General features: G+C 47.6%; 1 protein-coding gene across 1 annotated transcript in view; it reads right to left on the bottom strand.

Annotated features, from left to right (window-relative positions):
- Positions 1–533: 533 nt before the first annotated feature.
- The window catches only part of LOC109885831 (arf-GAP with dual PH domain-containing protein 1), a 47868-nt gene continuing 27147 nt past the window's right edge, over positions 534–21254 (bottom strand). Inside the window, exons 9-11 of the mRNA XM_031811557.1 lie at positions 3419–3490; positions 877–1108; positions 534–670 (exon numbers count right to left, since the gene is read on the bottom strand). Coding sequence (XP_031667417.1) covers positions 642–670; positions 877–1108; positions 3419–3490 — 333 coding nt within the window. The 3' untranslated portion in view covers positions 534–641. The remainder of the gene's footprint in view (positions 671–876; positions 1109–3418; positions 3491–21254) is intronic.

Below are 21254 nucleotides of genomic sequence, written 5' to 3'. Positions count from 1 at the left end.
GAGGAGGAACAGAAGACGGGTAGAGGAGAGGAGAAGAGAGGAGGAACAGAACACAGGTAGAGGAGAGGAGGAGAGAGGAGGAACAGAAGACGGGTAGAGGAGAGGAGGAGAGAGGAGGAACAGAAGACGGGTAGAGGAGAGGAGGAGAGAGGAGGAACAGAAGATGGGTAGAGGAGAGGAGGAGAGAGGAGGAACAGAAGACGGGTAGAGGAGAGGAGGAGAGAGGAGGAACAGAAGATGGGTAGAGGAGAGGAGGAGAGAGGAGGAACAGAAGATGGGTAGAGGAGAGGAGGAGAGAGGAGGAACAGAAGACGGGTAGAGGAGAGGAGGAGGAGAGGAGGAACAGAAGACAGTTAGAGGAGAGGAGGAACAGTAGATGGGTAGAGGAGAGGAGGAGAGAGGAGGAACAGAAGACGGGTAGAGGAGAGGAGGAGGAGAGGAGGAACAGAAGACAGTTAGAGGAGAGGAGGAACAGTAGATGGGTAGAGGAGAGGAGGAGAGGAGGAACAGAAGACGGGTAGAGGAGAGGAGGAACAGAAGACCGGTAGAGGAGAGGAGGAACAGAAGACGGGTAGAGGAGAGGAGGAGAGGAGGAACAGAAGACGGGTAAAGGAGAGGAGGATGGGAGAAGGAAGGGTCCATCAATGCTTGTGTCTGAACATTGCCTCCACTGCAAAACACAAACATGAGGTCAGACGTTAATAAACACTTTATAACCAAACAATAACAGCAATATATGTTTCTAAACCCTTTATAAATAGTAAAACATGGTCGTCTCTTACTGGAGTACTCCTGAGGGGACATTGTTATGCTTATAAACACACATACATGTTAATAAATATAAACCCTTAATAATAAGAGGTTGTAATCTCTTACTGGAGTACTCCTGAGGGGACATCTGGATGCTGATGACATCATTGAAGTGTTTCAGCCAATCCTGTTGCTCAACTTCCGTCTCGCAGGTAAACAGGAAGCTGCGCTCGGGTGTTACTATGGTGATGCCGTGTTGCCAGGCGCCATTGCAGTGGGTTCCGGCTGGAAGGCCGGGGCTAGCTCTGTAACCATGGTCCTGGTGCCCTAGGAATGCCTCACCCTTGGCAAAGGCATCCTGGCAAGGTAGGGGAGGTAGAGGGGTGAGTTGAGAGTGAGGTAGGTGAGGGAGGGTGAGGTAGAGGAGGTGAGGTGAGAGTGAGGTAGAGGGGGTGAGGTGAGAGTGAGGTAGGTGAGGGAGGGGGAGGTAGAGGAGGTGAGGTGAGAGTGAGGTAGAGGGGGTGAGGTGAGAGGGAGGTAGAGGGGGTGAGGTGAGAGTGAGGTAGGTGAGGGAGGGTGAGGTAGAGGAGGTGAGGTGAGAGTGAGGTAGAGGGGGTGAGGTGAGAGTGAGGTAGGTGAGGGAGGGGGAGGTAGAGGAGGTGAGGTGAGAGTGAGGTAGAGGGGGTGAGGTGAGAGGGAGGTAGAGGGGGTGAGGTGAGAGTGAGGTAGGTGAGGGAGGGTGAGGTAGAGGAGGTGAGGTGAGAGTGAGGTAGAGGGGGTGAGGTGAGAGTGAGGTAGAGGGGGTGAGGTGAGAGTGAGGTAGACGGGGTGAGGTAGGAGTGAGGTAGGGGAGGGGAGGGAGGGTGAGGTAGAGGGGGTGAGGTGAGAGTGAGGTAGGGGAGGGGAGGGTGAGGTAGAGGGGGTGAGGTGAGAGCGAGGTAGGGGAGGGGAGGGAGGGTGAGGTAGAGGGGGTGAGGTGAGAGTGAGAGTGAGGTAGGGGAGGGAGGGTGAGGTAGAGGGGGTGAGGTGAGAGTGAGGTAGGGGAGGGAGGGTGAGGTAGACATGGTGAGGCAGAGGGGGTGCAGATGAGGTAGAGGGGGTGTGGTGAGAGGGGTGAGGTTAGAGAACAGGCACCAACTATGCCATAACTATTTACAGTCTACACACAACTTAACCTGTCACGTCACGTTCTGTACAGTACATCCATACTGTTACATTGTAGCGTTGCCTTATTCTCACACTCTACTTCTTAAAACTGCCATTCACTTCCTTCATGTAAAACCTTTACAGCATTTATCCTCTAACACTGCTCATGTATTTATATTCTGCTGGTCAAAGCCTGTCTCTGGCTGGCTGCATTGGCTGGCTACACAACTTGTGTGTTCAATCTCTTTATTTCCATAGGGGCTCCACACCTCACTAAAGCCTGTGTATGGTTCTCTGTAACAGTGTGAAACCTTGAAGAAGGCAGCTGTCCTAACGTTGCTGTATTCAACGTATTGCATCTAAGCCTGTAGTGTGAGGCTCCCCTCTGAGCCTGTAGTGTGAGGCTCCCCTCTGAGCCTGTAGTGTGAGGCTCCCCTCTGAGCCTGTAGTGTGAGGCTCCCCTCTGAGCCTGTAGTGTGAGGCTCCCCTCTGAGCCTGTAGTGTGAGGCTCCCCTCTGAGCCTGTAGTGTGAGGCTCCCCTCTGAGCCTGTAGTGTGAGCCTCCCCTCTGAGCCTGTAGTGTGAGCCTCCCCTCTGAGCCTGTAGTGTGAGGCTCCCCTCTGAGCCTGTAGTGTGAGGCTCCCCTCTGAGCCTGTAGTGTGAGGCTCCCCTCTGAGCCTGTAGTGTGAGGCTCCCCTCTGAGCCTGTAGTGTGAGGCTCCCCTCTGAGCCTGTAGTGTGAGCCTCCCCTCTGAGCCTGTAGTGTGAGCCTCCCCTCTGAGCCTGTAGTATGAGGCTCCCCTCTGAGCCTGTAGAGAACAGCAACAGTCTTTGGAGTCATGTTTGATGTGTGTGTGTGTGTGTGTGTGTGAGAGAGAGAGTGAGTGTGTGTGTGTGTGTGTGTGTGTGTGTGTGTGTGTGTGTGTGTGTGAGAGTGTGCGTGAGAGTGTGTGTGTGCGTGCGTGCGTGTGGTTTGATGGTCTTCCAATAGAAGTATCAGATTACTGTCTAGCGAGTCTCCTCTACATAGCAGCTCTTTGTTAAAACTAACAGAGAACATGTTGTACTAACCTGATACAGCAAGAGGAAACTTCATCCGTCATTATGAAGTCCTTTCAAACCTTTTGATATCAGTCAGATTCATATAAAACATGAGGTCCTCTCTAGTAACTGGCCTATAAGAGCCTATCTGGGAGAAGTGTGTGTGCCTGTGTGTGTGTGTGTGTGTGTGCCTGTGTGTGTGTGTGTGTGTGTGCCTGTGTGTGTGTGTGTGCCTGTGTGTGTGTGTGTGTGTGTGCCTGTGTATGTGTGTGTGCCTGTGTGTGTGTGTGTGTGCCTGTGTGTGTGTGTGTGTGTGTTTGCCTGTGTGTGTGTGTGTGTGTGTTTGTGTGTGTGTGTGTGTGTGTGTGTGTGTGTGTGTGTGTGTGTGTGTGTGTGTGTGTGTGTGTGTGTGTGTGTGTGTGTGTGTGTGTGTGTGTGTGTGTGTGTGTGTGTGTGTGTGTGTGTGTGTGAAACCAGTCTTACCAGGGGATCTTTGTAGTACATGAGACGTCTGTGGTCCAGGGTGAACCAACGCTTCTTAAACCCTTCTGTATGCTGCAGAGAGAGAGAGAGAGACAGTCAGTATATGTCTGCTCCACCCCACTGAGAGATTGTTGTCCTCTGTTTGGCATCAAGGCCACACAGCAGGTGTATAGATGGATAAGCTACCACATAGCAACTACAGAAGGATAAGACACCACCAGGACCTCTAATGGCAACTACAGAAGGATAAGACACCACCGGGACCTCTAATGGCAACTACAGAAGGATAAGACACCACCAGGACTTCTAATGGCAACTACAGAAGGATAAGACACCACTGGGACTTCTAATGGCAACTACAGAAGGATAAGACACCACCGGGACTCCAGGACTAAATGTATATATTTTTGTCATTTAGCAGATACTCTTATCCAAAGCAACTTACAGGAACAATTATGGTTAAGTGTCTTGCTCAAGGACACATCAGTAGCTTGGGGATTTGAACCAACAACATTTTGATTACTAGCCCAACGCTCTAAACGCTAGGCTATCTGCTGCACCAGGACCTCATATAGCAACAACAGAGGTACCAAGGCCCATTTCCACAAAGCATCTCAGAGTAGGTATGCTGATCTACGATCAGCCCTCCCTGTTATTCATTATGATTTAGAAGGCACAACTGGTCTTAGAACAGCACTCCTGCTCTGATACACTTTGTGGACACTTCTACTCTGAGACACTTTGTGGACACTTCTACTCTGAGACACTTTGTGGACACTTCTACTCTGAGACACTTTGTGGACACTTCTACTCTGAGACACTTTGTGGACACTCCTACTCTGAGACACTTTGTGGATACAGGCCCCAGATCAGTCACAACTATCAACTCACAGAGCAGATAGAAAACTAGGACAAAGGGCCCTGTTGAGAAAGGCACACGGTAGCAATTTCTTTTGCAACAGATAACATAATCTGCGTTCTTATTGGTTCAGGTGGTCTTTTCTGATACTTTTCCACCTACTGAATACGACCCAGGAGTTTTTCTTCTAGTCCTAGGGACAAGACACATCACAGAGCAGCCACTTTCATCTCCTTTGAGCCAGTCATGCTTCAAATAATGACATGTCAGTCCCCACTGACTGACAAATTGTCCTCTTTAAATGTTGTCATATCCTTATGTCAAGAGTGTGTAAAAGTGTTCCTGATTAATTTAGGGAGTGTCTCTTTCTCTTTACAAATATGTGGGGAAATGGGTTCTATTGTAGAATGAGTCAAACGCAGCAGGTTAGAAAACTCTTTCATGTGGTAACCTGACAGTGACAGATTAAACACAGTGTGTGTGTGTCTGTGTGTGTGTGTGTGTGTGTATCTCTCCCTAAGTGATTAAGTTTATCAGTGTACCAGCCCTTTATTCCCTCCTAGTCCCTTGGAGGCCTCTGCACACAGTGATTAAACACAGTGTCTGTGTGTGTGTATGTGTCGGTGTGCGTGTGTATGTGTCGGTGTGTCTGTGCGTGTGTGTATGTGTCGGTGTGTCTGTGCGTGTGTGTATGTGTCGGTGTGTCTGTGTGTGTGTGTATGTGTCGGTGTCTGTGTGTGTGTGTATGTGTCGGTGTGTCTGTGCGTGTGTGTATGTGTCGGTGTGTCTGTGCGTGTGTGTATGTTTCTGTGCGTGTGTGTATGCGTCGGTGTGTCTGTGCGTGTGTGTCTGTGTCGGTGTGTCTGTGCGTGTGTGTGTGTGTGTCTGTGCGTGTGTGTGTGTGTGTGTTCATGTTCTGCTCCCTGGCAGGACTCGCCACACAGTGATTCAGCTGTCAATCAAACAGAGTCGATGGAGACATTTTGAAATGGAGAAATAGAGCAACCGACAGGTTAGTTTAACTCTGAATATCTCCTTTTTATTTAGTCTTAGTTTGACTCTGAATATCTCCATTTTATTTAGTCTTAGTTTGACTCTGAATATCTCTATGTTATTTAGTCTTAGTTTAACCCTGAATATCTCTATGTTATTTAGTCTTAGTTTAACTCTGAATATCTCCATTTTATTTAGTCTTAGTTTGACTCTGAATATCTCTATGTTATTTAGTCTTAGTTTAACCCTGAATATCTCTATGTTATTTAGTCTTAGTTTAACTCTGAATATCTCCATTTTATTTAGTCTTAGTTTGACTCTGAATATCTCTGTTATTTAGTCTTAGTTTAACCCTGAATATCTCTATGTTATTTAGTCTTAGTTTAACTCTGAATATCTCCATTTTATTTAGTCTTAGTTTGACTCTGAATATCTCTATATTATTTAGTCTTAGTTTAACCCTGAATATCTCTATGTTATTTAGTCTTAGTTTAACTCTGAATATCTCCATTTTATTTAGTCTTAGTTTGACTCTGAATATCTCTATGTTATTTAGTCTTAGTTTAACCCTGAATATCTCTATGTTATTTAGTCTTAGTTAAACTCTGAATATCTCCATTTTATTTAGTCTTAGTTTAACCCTGAATATCTCTATGTTATTTAGTCCTAGTTTAACCCTGAATAACTCCATGTTATTTAGTCTTAGTTTGACTCTGAATATCTCTATGTTATTTAGTCTTAGTTTAACCCTGAATATCTCTATGTTATTTAGTCTTAGTTTAACTCTGAATATCTCAATTTTTTTTATTCTTAGTTTAACCCTGAATATCTCCATGTTATTTAGTCTTAGTTTGACTCTAATATCTCCATGTTATTTAGTCTTAGTTTAACTCTGAATATCTCCATGTTATTTAGTCTTAGTTTAACTCTGAATATCTCCATGTTATTTAGTCTTAGTTTAACTCTTAGTATCTCCATGTTTAGTCTTATTATCTCCCATGTTACTTAGTCTTAGTTTGACTCTGAAAATACCACCAGGAATGTGGTCTCTCTCTGCAGTTACACTCTCAAACACAACTGGACCTACACTGGATGACATCTCAAACTACTGAATGCCTTTTTTTCTGTGTCGAAAAATGGTGCTGGCTCCACCAAGCCCTCACGCATTGTGCAACTGAGATATGTTGTTATGCTTTTATTGTTGATCTCTGCTAATGTTCAACCAAACCCTGGGCCGGTAGATACCATGTAATCTACAGACTCCCCTCGGCTTCTGCAGACGGCCCTCGGCTGCTACAGACCCCCCTCGGCTGCTACAGACCGCCCTCGGCTGCTACAGACCCCCCTCGGCTTCTGCAGACGGCCCTCGGCTGCTACTGACGGCCCTCGGCTGCTACAGACCGCCCTCGGCTGCTACAGACCGCCCTCGGCTTCTGCAGACGGCCCTCGGCTGCTACTGACGGCCCTCGGCTGCTACAGACCGCCCTCGGCTTCTACAGACCGCCCTCGGCTGCTACTGACGGCCCTCGGCTGCTACAGACCGCCCTCGGCTTCTGCAGACGGCCCTCGGCTGCTACTGACGGCCCTCGGCTGCTACAGACCGCCCTCGGCTGCTACAGACCGCCCTCGGCTTCTGCAGACGGCCCTCGGCTGCTACTGACGGCCCTCGGCTGCTACTGACGGCCCTCGGCTGCTACAGACCGCCCTCGGCTTCTGCAGACGGCCCTCGGCTGCTACAGACCGCTCTCGGCTTCTACAGACCGCCCTCGGCTGCTACAGACCGCCCTCGGCTGCTACAGACCGCCCTCGGCTTCTGCAGACGGCCCTCGGCTGCTACTGACGGCCCTCGGCTGCTACAGACCGCCCTCGGCTTCTGCAGATGGCCCTCGGCTGCTACTGACGGCCCTCAGCTGCTACTGACGGCCCTCGGCTGTTACAGACCGCCCTCGGCTTCTGCAGACGGCCCTCGGCTGCTACAGAAGGCCCTCGGCTGCTACAGACCGCCCTCGGCTTCTGCAGACGGCCCTCGGCTGCTACAGAACTTCCTCGGCTGCTACAGACCGCTCTCGGCTGCTACAGACCGCCTTCGGCTGCTACAGACCGCCCTCGGCATCGGGAGACGCTCTTAACTCTCTTTCTGATGTCCTGCACAAGTTAAATGACTCTGAATTCTCTGAATTCATTATCGGATGAACAAAGGAAGAGGGGTTACAATTTATGTTAAATCTAAGTTTAACACCTCTGAAATTCTCTCAATTACCAAAACGTATATAGTGAACATATATAAGAACTCCCACATCACTGTAGTCAGCTGATACAGACCGCCCTCGGCTGCTACAGACCGCCCTCGGCTGCTACAGACCGCCTTCGGCTGCTACAGACCACTCTCGGCTGCTACAGACCGCCCTCGGCTGCTACAGACCGCTCTCGGCTGCTACAGAACGTCCTCGGCTGCTACAGACCGCTCTCAGCTGCTACAGACCGCCCTCGGCTGCTACAGAACGTCCTCGGCTGCTACAGACCGCTCTCGGCTGCTACAGAACGTCCTCGGCTGCTACAGACCGCCTTCGGCTGCTACAGACCGTCCTCGGCTGCTACAGACCCGCTCTCGGCTGCTACAGACCACCCTTGGCTGCTACAGACCGCCCTCGGCTGCTACAGAACTTCCTCGGCTGCTACAGAACTTCCTCGGCTGCTACAGACCGCCCTCGGCTGCTACTGACGGCCCTCGGCTTCTGCAGACGGCCCTCGGCTGCTACTGACGGCCCTCGGCTTCTGCAGATGGCCCTCGGCTGCTACTGACGGCCCTCGGCTTCTGCAGACGGCCCTCAGCTGCTACTGACGGCCCTCGGCTGTTACAGACCGCCCTCGGCTTCTGCAGACGGCCCTCGGCTGCTACAGAAGGCCCTCGGCTGCTACAGACCGCCCTCGGCTTCTGCAGACGGCCCTCGGCTGCTACAGAACTTCCTCGGCTGCTACAGACCGCTCTCGGCTGCTACAGACCGCCTTCGGCTGCTACAGACCACTCTCGGCTGCTACAGACCGCCCTCGGCTGCTACAGAACGTCCTCGGCTGCTACAGACCGCTCTCAGCTGCTACAGACCGCCCTCGGCTGCTACAGAACGTCCTCGGCTGCTACAGACCGCTCTCGGCTGCTACAGAACGTCCTCGGCTGCTACAGACCGCCTTCGGCTGCTACAGACCGTCCTCGGCTGCTACAGACCCGCTCTCGGCTGCTACAGACCACCCTTGGCTGCTACAGACCGCCTTCGGCTGCTACAGACCGCCCTCGGCATCGGGAGACGCTCTTAACTCTCTTTCTGATGTCCTGCACAAGTTAAATGACTCTGAATTCATTATTTTAGGAGATTTGAACTGGTACATACTTACATCTGTATCGGGACTCTTTTAAAGAACTGTGTGGCTCTCTGAATCTCGCTCAATTAATTAATGTGCCTACAAGACCGAATCCCAGAGCACCTAACAAATCACCGCTATTGGACATTATTCGAATGAATACCCCTCAAATACACATCGACTGGGATATTCTGTAATGATGTCAGTGATCACTGTGCAATTGCTTGTGTTAGAAATACAAACATGACCAAAGCCAAACCCCGTTAGATTTTTTTTTAAATGTAAAAACCCATTTTAAACAGTTTGATGAGCAAGCGTTCTTACATGATCTGTACCATAATATTGCCAGGGTAAGTCTGATTCCCCATGTGGACACTGCCAGGGACTATTTTTGTATGAAATGTGTGATAAGCACCTGTGGAGAAATGTAGAATCAGTGGAAGGGACAGTCCCCGGTTTTCAGATAACTTGGCAGAATGAATTAGAAAAATAAATATCTCTTGGGCTCAAGCTAGACATACAAATACTGACTGGGCCTCATTCAGAGAGCTAAGAAACAAATGCACAGGATTGATCAGGAAGTCCAAATCAGATGACTATTTAAATGCAGTCACAGAGAACCTAAACAACCCTACCAAGTTCTGGAAGCTAATCAGACCAGTGTTGATATAGGCCCTTATGTCAACCATATTAACTGGAGCCCGTTTCTTATACTGATGTCTTTAAAGCACCAAAAGGCAATAGACACTAAAAAGTCTGCAGGTCCAGACAACCTGGCCCCCTACCTCTTAAAGATAGCAGCTGGTATTATCACTGAACTTGTGGCTCACATTTTCAACTTGATTCTCTTGACCAATTCCATACCCAGCATTTGGGAATCAGCTTATGTCCTCCCACTGCTAAAGGGTGGAGATCCCTCAGAGGCTAATAACTATCATCCTGTCTCCAAACTCCCTCTCCTGGCCAAAGTCTATGAATCCCTAGTGAGCTCACAGTTAAAAAACGTGTTAATTGATAAGAACATACTGAGTGGGGTTCAGTCTGGCTTTAGACCAGGGCACAGCACCACAACTACAGCTATGGCAGTGGAAATTGACATCATTAATGCACTTGGTAAAAAGCAACATTGTGCTGCTCTGTTTGTGGATTTATCAAAGGCCTTTGATTCAGTTGACCATTAACTGTTGCTAGCTAGACTCAGAAACATTGGTCTCAGTGAAGGGGCAGTACATTGGTTTAAGAACTATCTTTCTGACAGAACATCATGACCTTTACCAGAGCTAGAACTCTAGTCTATAATCCATGCATCATCTAGATATGTTAGTGCCACTGAATGAATTTGAAATATTGATGGGAGACTCTGTTACGGAGGAGTGTAAATGCTTTTTATAGGCAGGATCATGTTGTTGTATTGTTGTATGTTTTAATTCTGTAATGTATTGATTGTTGCTGCCTTCTTGGCCAGGTCTCCGTTGAAAAAGAGACTGGGTCACAATGGGCTTTTTCCTGGTTAAATAAAGGTTAAATAAATGTTATTTAATGAAACCATATAGAAAGACAATACAGAGAGTCAGGTGAATGTAACAGCAGGTTGAAATACAATGGGAGAAACTAATAGAATGAGTTGAAGGTGGATTGCATGGTTTAAGGGTGTGGAGGAATGTCTTGTTATCAAGGTCCTTGAACTTGACTGCTAAAGAATCACCCATTTACAGGACAGTGTGTGTTTTTGGTTTTACTATCCTTGTGGGGACCAGAAGTCCTCAAAAGGATGATAAAACAAGGAAAACCTGGACCAGTGGGACATTTCACCAGTCCCCACAAGGAAAACCTGGACCAGTGGGGATATTTCACCTGGTCCCACAAGGAAAACCTGGACCAGTGGGACATTTCACCAGTACCCACAAGGAAAACCTGGACCAGTGGGACATTTCACCAGTCCCCACAAGGAAAACCTGGACCAGTGGTGACATTTCACCTGGTCCCACAAGGAAAACCTGGACCAGTGGGACATTTCACCAGTCCCCACAAGGAAAACCTGGACCAGTGGGGACATTTCACCTGGTCCCACAAGGAAAACCTGGACCAGTGGGACATTTCACCAGTCCCCACAAGGAAAACCTGGACCAGTGGTGACATTTCACCTGGTCCCACAAGGAAAACCTGGACCAGTGGGACATTTCACCAGTCCCCACAAGGAAAACCTGGACCAGTGGGGACATTTCACCTGGTCCCACAAGGAAAACCTGGACCAGTGGGACATTTCACCAGTCCCCACAAGGAAAACCTGGACCAGTGGTGACATTTCACCTGGTCCCACAAGGAAAACCTGGACCAGTGGGACATTTCACCAGTCCCCACAAGGAAAACCTGGACCAGTGGGGACATTTCACCTGGTCCCACAAGGAAAACCTGGACCAGTGGGACATTTCACCAGTCCCCACAAGGAAAACCTGGACCAGTGGGACATTTCACCAGACCCCACAAGGAAAACCTGGACCAGTGGTGACATTTCACCAGTCCCCACAAGGAAAACCTGGACCAGTGGGGACATTTCACCTGGTCCCACAAGGAAAACCTGGACCAGTGGGAAGATTTCACCAGTCCCCACAAGGAAAACCTGGACCAGTGGGAACATTTCACCAGTCCCCACAAGGAAAACCTGGACCAGTGGGGACATTTCACCAGTCCCCACAAGGAAAAAGGCTGTTTTAGGCTTAGGGGTTAGATTTAGGGTTACAATTAGGGTTAGGGTCAGAATTAGGGATTAGGTTTAGGAGTTAGGTGTTAAGGTTAGGTTAAGGGGTCGTCACTTCCTGTTGAACATTTCCTGTTGAAGCAGGAATGAGGGAGAGCTCTGTTTGATGTTTTGAAAATATTATTGTTTTGAAAGTGTATTTGAAAGTTTCTTAGTAGCTAGATAACTTTTTAGTATGAATCCTTGGCATCAGTTGCTGGGACTGCTACTCTCTGTCCAGTGATCCTGCAAACCAAGGCCGGGTCTGAGGAGCTATTTGGTGTAGCAGCTAACCTAGCTGCTAGCTAGCTGCCTATCAAGCTAGTGGGAATTCTTGAGGGCTTGAAAGCAGCCCCCTATGCGGTTAGCCATTGTGGTTGGGAATGAGGATTGTCCCAGGTTTGTGGCTGTCGAGATCCCTTTTCCAGTCCTGTGGGAGCTGTTTTCCTGTTCTCCAACAACAGATTGTCCAGTCCTGTGGGAGCTGTTTTCCTGTTCTCCAACAACAGATTGTCCAGTCCTGTGGGAGCTGTTTTCCTGTTCTCCAACAACAGATTGTCCAGTCCTGTGGGAGCTGTTTTCCTGTTTTCCAACAACAGATTGTCCAGTCCTGTGGGAGCTGTTTTCCTGTTTTCCAACAACAGATTGTCCAGTCCTGTGGGAGCTGTTTTCCTGTTCTCCAACAACAGATTGTCCAGTCCTGTGGGAGCTGTTTTCCTGTTTTCCAACAACAGATTGTCCAGTCCTGTGGGAGCTGTTTTCCTGTTCTCCAACAACAGATTGTCCAGTCCTGTGGGAGCTGTTTTCCTGTTTTCCAACAACAGATTGTCCAGTCCTGTGGGAGCTGTTTTCCTGTTTTCCAACAACAGATTGTCCAGTCCTGTGGGAGCTGTTTTCCTGTTCTCCAACAATAGATTGTCCAGTCCTGTGGGAGCTGTTTTCCTGTTCTCCAACAACAGATTGTCCAGTCCTGTGGGAGCTGTTTTCCTGTTCTCCAACAACAGATTGTCCAGTCCTGTGGGAGCTGTTTTCCTGTTCTCCAACAACAGATTGTCCAGTCCTGTGGGAGCTGTTTTCCTGTTCTCCAACAACAGATTGTCCAGTCCTGTGGGAGCTGTTTTCCTGTTTTCCAACAACAGATTGTCCAGTCCTGTGGGAGCTGTTTTCCTGTTTTCCAACAACAGATTGTCCAGTCCTGTGGGAGCTGTTTTCCTGTTCTCCAACAACAGATTGTCCAGTCCTGTGGGAGCTGTTTTCCTGTTCTCCAACAACAGATTGTCCAGTCCTGTGGGAGCTGTTTTCCTGTTCTCCAACAACAGATTGTTCAGTCCTGTGGGACTGGAAAAGCTGTTTGTTGTGTTCAATCTTCCCTGTGACCTGTCCTGTCTGGAACTGTGAGGAGTAACAGCCTAACATATGTTGCTAGCTACCATGACAAAGACCAAAGCCAGCTGGAGGACCGTTAAACAAACAAAAATACTTCTCCAAGCAGTTGTTACACACAACAAGAAAATAGCTTCAAGTGTTTTGTCCAAATAAAATAATGGACGACCTGACCAGAGAGGTCCAGGACCTGAAAACAGTTTGTAGTTCTCCCAGGGTCAGCTCGATGAGTTTAAACAGGAAAATGGCAGATGACAGCAATCTGTATGTCACTGAAAGAGGACATCAGTTATGTGTGTGAATCCATGATAACAATGACAGATGAACCAGACTACCTCAAGGGACAATCAAGGCGGAACAACATGGTTGTGGACAGAATTGCAGAATATCCACATGAGACCTGGACGGTGTCTGAGGACAACGTGAGGAAAATGAACTCTGAGAAATTGAAGATGGACCACAGGAAGATTGAGGTGGAGCACTTCCACAGGACTGGAAAATCCACCACCGGCCCAGGTGACAGGCCCAGACCGATAGTGGTCAAGTTCCTGAGGTTCAAGGACAAGGTAGTTGTCCTGGAAAGAGCCAAGAACTAGAGAGGAACATATATTTTCCTCAACGAGGACTATCCTGAAGCTGTGCGCCAGAAGAGGAAAGAACTGATCCCAGCCATGAAAGCTGCCAGAGCGCGTAGAGACATGTCTTATATCCTCTATGACAGGCTCTTTATCCACCCTCTCTATGACAGGCTCATTATCCACCCTCTCTATGACAGGCTCATTATCCACCCTCTCTATGACAGGCTCATTATCCACCCTCCCTATGACAGGCTCATTATCCACCCTCTCTATGACAGGCTCATTATCCACCCTCTCTATGACAGGCTCATTATCCACCCTCCCTATGACAGGCTCATTATCCACCCTCCCTATGACAGGCTCTTTATCCACCCTCCCTATGACAGGCTCATTATCAACCCTCCCTATGACAGGCTCATTATCCACCCTCCCTATGACAGGCTCATTATCCACCCTCCCTATGACAGGCTCATTATCCACCCTCTCTATGACAGGCTCATTATCCACCCTCCCTATGACAGGCTCATATCCACCCTCCCTATGACAGGCTCATTATCCACCCTCCCTATGACAGGCTCATTATCCACCCTCCCTATGACAGGCTCATTATCCACCCTCCCTATGACAGGCTCATTATCCACCCTCCCTATGACAGGCTCATTATCCACCCTCCCTATGACAGGCTCATTATCCACCCTCTCTATGACAGGCTCACTATCCACCCTCTCTATGACAGGCTCACTATCCACCCTCTCTATGACAGGCTCACTATCCACCCTCTCTATGACAGGCTCACTATCCACCCTCTCTATGACAGGCTCATTATCCACCCTCTCTATGACAGGCTCACTATCCACCCTCTCTATGACAGGCTCATTATCCACCCTCCCTATGACAGGCTCATTATCCACCCTCCCTATGACAGGCTCATTATCCACCCTCTCTATGACAGGCTCATTATCCACCCTCTCTATGACAGGCTCATTATCCACCCTCCCTATGACAGGCTCATTTTCCACCCTCCCTATGACAGGCTCATTATCCACCCTCTCTATGACAGGCTCACTATCCACCCTCTCTATGACAGGCTCATTATCCACCCTCCCTATGACAGGCTCATTATCCACCCTCTCTATGACAGGCGCATTATCCACCCTCTCTATGACAGGCTCATTATCCACCCTCTCTATGACAGGCTCATTATCCACCCTCCCTATGACAGGCTCATTATCCACCCTCCCTATGACAGGCTCATTATCCACCCTCTCTATGACAGGCTCATTATCTACCCTCTCTATGACAGGCTCATTATCCACCCTCTCTATGACAGGCTCATTATCCACCCTCTCTATGACAGGCTCATTATCCACCCTCCCTATGACAGGCTCATTATCCACCCTCTCTATGACAGGCTCATTATCCACCCTCTCTATGACAGGCTCATTATCCACCCTCTCTATGACAGGCTCATTATCCACCCTCTCTATGACAGGCTCATTATCCACCCTCCCTATGACAGGCTCATTATCCACCCTCTCTATGACAGGCTCATTATCCACCCTCCCTATGACAGGCTCATTATCCACCCTCTCTATGACAAGCTCATTATCCACCCTCTCTATGACAGGCTCATTATCCACCCTCTCTATGACAGGCTCATTATCCACCCTCCATATGACAGGCTCATTATACACCCTCTCTATGACAGGCTCTTTATCCACCCTCTCTATGACAGGCTCATTATCCACCCTCTCTATGACAGGCTCATTATCCACCCTCCCTATGACAGGCTCATTATCCACCCTCCCTATGACAGGCTCATTATCCACCCTCCCTATGACAGGCTCATTATCCACCTTCTCTATGACAGGCTCATTATCCACCCTCTCTATGACAGGCTCATTATCCACCCTCTCTATGACAGGCTCATTATCCACCCTCCCTATGACAGGCTCATTATCCACCCTCCCTATGACAGGCTCATTATCCACCCTCCCTATGGCAGGCTCATTATCCACCCTCTCTATGACAGGCTCATTATCCACCCTCTCTATGACAGGCTCATTATCCACCCTCTCTATGACAGGCTCATTACCCACCCTCCCTATGACAGGCTCATTATCCACCCTCCCTATGACAGGCTCATTATCCACCCTCTCTATGACAGGCTCATTATCCACCCTCTCTATGACAGGCTCATTATCCACCCTCCCTATGACAGGCTCATTATCCACCCTCTCTATGACAAGCTCATTATCCACCCTCTCTATGACAGGCTCATTATCCACCCTCCCTATGACAGGCTCATTATCCACCCTCCCTATGACAGGCTCATTATCCACCCTCCCTATGACAGGCTCATTATCCACCCTCTCTATGACAGGCTCATTATCCACCCTCTCTATGACAGGCTCATTATCCACCCTCTCTATGACAGGCTCATTATCCACCCTCTCTATGACAGGCTCATTATCCACCCTCCCTATGACAGGCTCATTATCCACCCTCCCTATGACAGGCTCATTATCCACCCTCCCTATGACAGGCTCATTATCCACCCTCTCTATGACAGGCTCATTATCCACCCTCTCTATGACAGGCTCATTATCCACCCTCTCTATGACAGGCTCATTATCCACCCTCCCTATGACAGGCTCATTATCCACCCTCCCTATGACAGGCTCATTATCCACCCTCCCTATGGCAGGCTCATTATCCACCCTCTCTATGACAGGCTCATTATCCACCCTCTCTATGACAGGCTCATTATCCACCCTCTCTATGACAGGCTCATTACCCACCCTCCCTATGACAGGCTCATTATCCACCCTCCCTATGACAGGCTCATTATCCACCCTCTCTATGACAGGCTCATTATCCACCCTCTCTATGACAGGCTCATTATCCACCCTCCCTATGACAGGCTCATTATCCACCCTCTCTATGACAAGCTCATTATCCACCCTCTCTATGACAGGCTCATTATCCACCCTCCCTATGACAGGCTCATTATCCACCCTCCCTATGACAGGCTCATTATCCACCCTCCCTATGACAGGCTCATTATCCACCCTCTCTATGACAGGCTCATTATCCACCCTCTCTATGACAGGCTCATTATCCACCCTCTCTATGACAGGCTCATTATCCACCCTCTCTATGACAGGCTCATTATCCACCCTCTCTATGACAGGCTCATTATCCACCCTCCCTATGACAGGCTCATTATCCACCCTCTCTATGACAGGCTCATTATCCACCCTCCCTATGACAGGCTCATTATCCACCCTCTCTATGACAAGCTCATTATCCACCCTCTCTATGACAGGCTCATTATCCACCCTCTCTATGACAGGCTCATTATCCACCCTCCATATGACAGGCTCATTATACACCCTCTCTATGACAGGCTCTTTATCCACCCTCTCTATGACAGGCTCATTATCCACCCTCTCTATGACAGGCTCATTATCCACCCTCCCTATGACAGGCTCATTATCCACCCTCCCTATGACAGGCTCATTATCCACCCTCCCTATGACAGGCTCATTATCCACCCTCTCTATGACAGGCTCATTATCCACCCTCTCTATGACAGGCTCATTATCCACCCTCTCTATGACAGGCTCATTATCCACCCTCCCTATGACAGGCTCATTATCCACCCTCCCTATGACAGGCTCATTATCCACCCTCCCTATGGCAGGCTCATTATCCACCCTCTCTATGACAGGCTCATTATCCACCCTCTCTATGACAGGCTCATTATCCACCCTCTCTATGACAGGCTCATTACCCACCCTCCCTATGACAGGCTCATTATCCACCCTCCCTATGACAGGCTCATTATCCACCCTCTCTATGACAGGCTCATTATCCACCCTCTCTATGACAGGCTCATTATCCACCCTCCCTATGACAGGCTCATTATCCACCCTCTCTATGACAAGCTCATTATCCACCCTCTCTATGACAAGCTCATTATCCACCCTCTCTATGACAGGCTCATTATCCACCCTCCCTATGACAGGCTCATTATCCACCCTCCCTATGACAGGCTCATTATCCACCCTCCCTATGACAGGCTCATTATCCACCCTCTCTATGACAGGCTCATTATCCACCCTCTCTATGACAGGCTCATTATCCACCCTCTCTATGACAGGCTCATTCTCCACCCTCCCTATGACAGGCTCATTATCCACCCTCCCTATGACAGGCTCATTATCCACCCTCCCTATGGCAGGCTCATTATCCACCCTCTCTATGACAGGCTCATTATCCACCCTCTCTATGACAGGCTCATTATCCACCCTCTCTATGACAGGCTCATTATCCACCCTCTCTATGACAGGCTCATTACCCCACCCTCCCTATGACAGGCTCATTATCCACCCTCCCTATGACAGGCTCATTATCCACCCTCCCTATGACAGGCTCATTATCCACCCTCCCTATGACATGCTCATTATCCACCCTCCCTATGACAGGCTCATTATCCACCCTCCCTATGACAGGCTCATTATCCACCCTCCCTATGACATGCTCATTATCCACCCTCCCTATGACAGGCTCATTATCCACCCTCCCTATGACAGGCTCATTATCCACCCTCCCTATGACATGCTCATTATCCACCCTCCCTATGACAGGCTCATTATCCACCCTCCCTATGACAGGCTCATTATCCACCCTCCCTATGACAGGCTCATTATCCACCCTCCCTATGACAGGCTCACTATCCACCCTCCCTATGACAGGCTCACTATCCACCCTCCCTATGACAGGCTCATTATCCACCCTCACTCCCAGAAGTCTGGAAGGGATGAGAGAACCAAGCCTATGGGTTCGTAGCCTCAACCCCGCAGCGCACACACACCAATTGATTAATGATTGATTCATTTGTTTGATCTTTTCCATATTATGTCTATCTCTGAGAAGATACCCAGGAAAGGACTGAAAATAGTACATATTTATAAATGTAGCCTTAGAAATAAGGTTCACAAAATCAATAACTTACTAATATCAGATAACATTAATATATGAGCCATTTCTGAGACTCACTTAGATAATTAAATTGATGATACAGCAGTAGCAATGCAAGGATATAGCATCTATAGAAGATACAGGAATGTTTTTGGGGGAGGTGTTGCTGTGTATATTCAGAGCCATATCCCTGTAATGCTTAGAGAAGATCTTATGTCAAGTGTTATTGAAGTGTTGTGGTTGCAGGTTCATCTGCCTCATGTAAAGCCTATTATTTTGGGGTGTTTTTATAGGCCACCAAGTGCTAACAGTCAGTATCTAAATAATATGTGTGAAATGCTTGGTAGTGTATGTTATGTAAACAGAGAGGTCTACTTTTTTGGGGACCTGAATATTGACTGGTTTTCCTCAAGCTGTCTGCTCAAGAGGAAGCTTCTCACTGTAACCAGTGCCTTTAATCTGGTTCAGGTTATTAATCAACCTACCAGGGTGTTTACAAACACTACAGGAACAAATTGTGCATAAGAGATCATACAAAAGATTTTCCTGTGACTCTTATGTGGATGATGTTAAAAATATTTGTTGGTCTGTTGAGATCAACAAGGAGCATCCAGACGCTGCACTTGATGAATATATGAAATTGCTTCCTCCAATTATTGATAAACATGCACCTTTAAGAAACTGACTGTTGGAACTGTTAAGGCTCCATGGATTGATGAGGAAATGAAAAACTGTACGGTTGAAAGAGATGGGGAAAAGGAATGGATAATAAGTCTGGCTGCACATCTGACTGGCTGACTTACTGCAAATTAAGAAATTATGTGACTAAACTCAACAACAAAAAATAAGAAACTGTATTATGAAGCCAAGATCAATTATATAAAGAATGAAGGAAAACAACTGGAGTACTTTAAATGAAATTATGGGCAGAAAGATAAATTCCACTCCATCTTTTATCGAATCAGATAGCTTATTCATCACAAAACCATTTGATGTTGGCAATTATTTTAATGATTACTTCATTGGCAAAGTGGGCAAACTTAGGCAGGAAATTACAACAACGAACAGAGAGACATCGTATTCATGCATAAAAAAATAAAATAATGAAAGAAAAGCATTGCAAGTTAGAATTTTGTGAAGTTAGTGTGGGAGAGGTGGAAAAATTATTGCTAATGATCAATAATGACAAACCTCCTGGCATTGACAACTTAGATGGGAAGCTACTGTGGATGGTACCTGACTCTATGGCCACTCCTACTGAGGATGGTAGCTGACTCTATGGCCACTCCTACTGAGGATGGTAGCTGACTCTATGGCCACTCCTACTGAGGATGGTAGCTGACTCTATGGCCACTCCTACTGTGGATGGTACCTGACTCTATGGCCACTCCTACTGAGGATGGTACCTGACTCTATGGCCACTCCTACTGAGGATGGTAGCTGACTCTATGGCCACTCCTACTGAGGATGGTAGCTGACTCTATGGCCACTCCTACTGAGGATGGTAGCTGACTCTATGGCCACTCCTACTGTGGATGGTACCTGACTCTATGGCCACTCCTATCTGTCATATCTTTAATCTGAGCCTAGAGGAAAGTCTTTGTCCTCAGGCCTGGAGGGAAGCCAAAGTAATTCCGCTACCCAATAGTGGTAAAACAGCCTTTACTGGTTCTAACAGCAGACCTATCAGCTTGCTGCCAGCTCTTAGCAAGCTGTTGGAAAAAATAGTGTTTGACCAAATACAATGCTATTTCTCTGTAAACAAATGAACAACAGACTTTCAGCATGCTTATAGAGAAGGACACTCAACATGTACTGCACTGACACAAATGACTGATGATTGGTTGAAATAAATTGATAATAAGAAGATTATGGGAGCTGTACTGTTAGATCTCAGTGCAGCCTTTGATATTATTGACCATAACCTGTTGTTGAGAAAACGTATGTGTTATGGCTTTACAACCTCTGCCTTATTGTGGATTCAGAGCCATCTATCTAATAGAACTCAAAGGGTTTTCTTTAATGGAAGCTTCTCTAATGTCAAACATGTAAAGTGTGGTGTACCGCAGGGCAGCTCTCTAGGCCCTCTACTCTTTTCTATTTTTAGCGATGAACTGCCACTGGCATTAAAAAAAGCATGTGTGTCCATGTATTCTGATAATTCAACCATATACACATCAGCAACCACAGCTAATTAAGTCACTGAATCCCTTAACAAAGAGTTGCAGTCTGTTTTGGAATGGGTGGCCAGTAATAAATTGGTCCTGAACATCTCTAAAAATTAAGAGTGTTGTATTTGGTACAAATCCTTCCCTAAGTTCTAGACCTCAGATGAATCTGGTAATGAAGGGTGTGGATGTTGAACAAGTTGAGGAGACTAAATTACTTGCCATTACCTTAGATTGTAAACGGTCATGGTCAAAACAGATAGATTTCATAGTTAAGATGGGGAGAGGTCTGTCCTTAATAAAGAGATTCTCTGCTTTTTGACACCACACTCCAAAAAGCAAGTCCTGCAGGCTTTAGTTTTGTCTTATCTTGATTATTGTCCAGTCGTGTGGTCGAGTTCTGCAAGGAAAGACCTAGTTAAGCTGCAGCTGACCTAGAACAGAGCAGCACGTCTTGCTCTTCATTATAATCAGAGGGCTGATATAAATACTATGCTGCCAGTCTCTCTTCGCTAAGAGTTGAGGAGAGACTGACTGCATCACTTCTTCTTTTTGTAAGAATCATCAATGTGTTGAAAATCCCAAATTGTTTGCATAGTCAACTTACACACAGCTCTGACACACACACTTACCCAACCAGACATACCACCAGGGTTTTTTTCACAGTCCCCAAATCCAGAACAAATTCAAGAAAGCGTACGATATTATATAGAGACATTATTGCATGGAACTCCGTTCCATCTCATATTGCTCAAGTGAACAGCAAACCTGGTTT

The sequence above is a fragment of the Oncorhynchus kisutch genome, unplaced genomic scaffold, assembly GCF_002021735.2.
Source record: "Oncorhynchus kisutch isolate 150728-3 unplaced genomic scaffold, Okis_V2 Okis01b-Okis20b_hom, whole genome shotgun sequence".
Classification (NCBI taxonomy): domain Eukaryota; kingdom Metazoa; phylum Chordata; class Actinopteri; order Salmoniformes; family Salmonidae; genus Oncorhynchus; species Oncorhynchus kisutch.
This window is presented reverse-complemented; position numbering and strand designations above follow the sequence as displayed.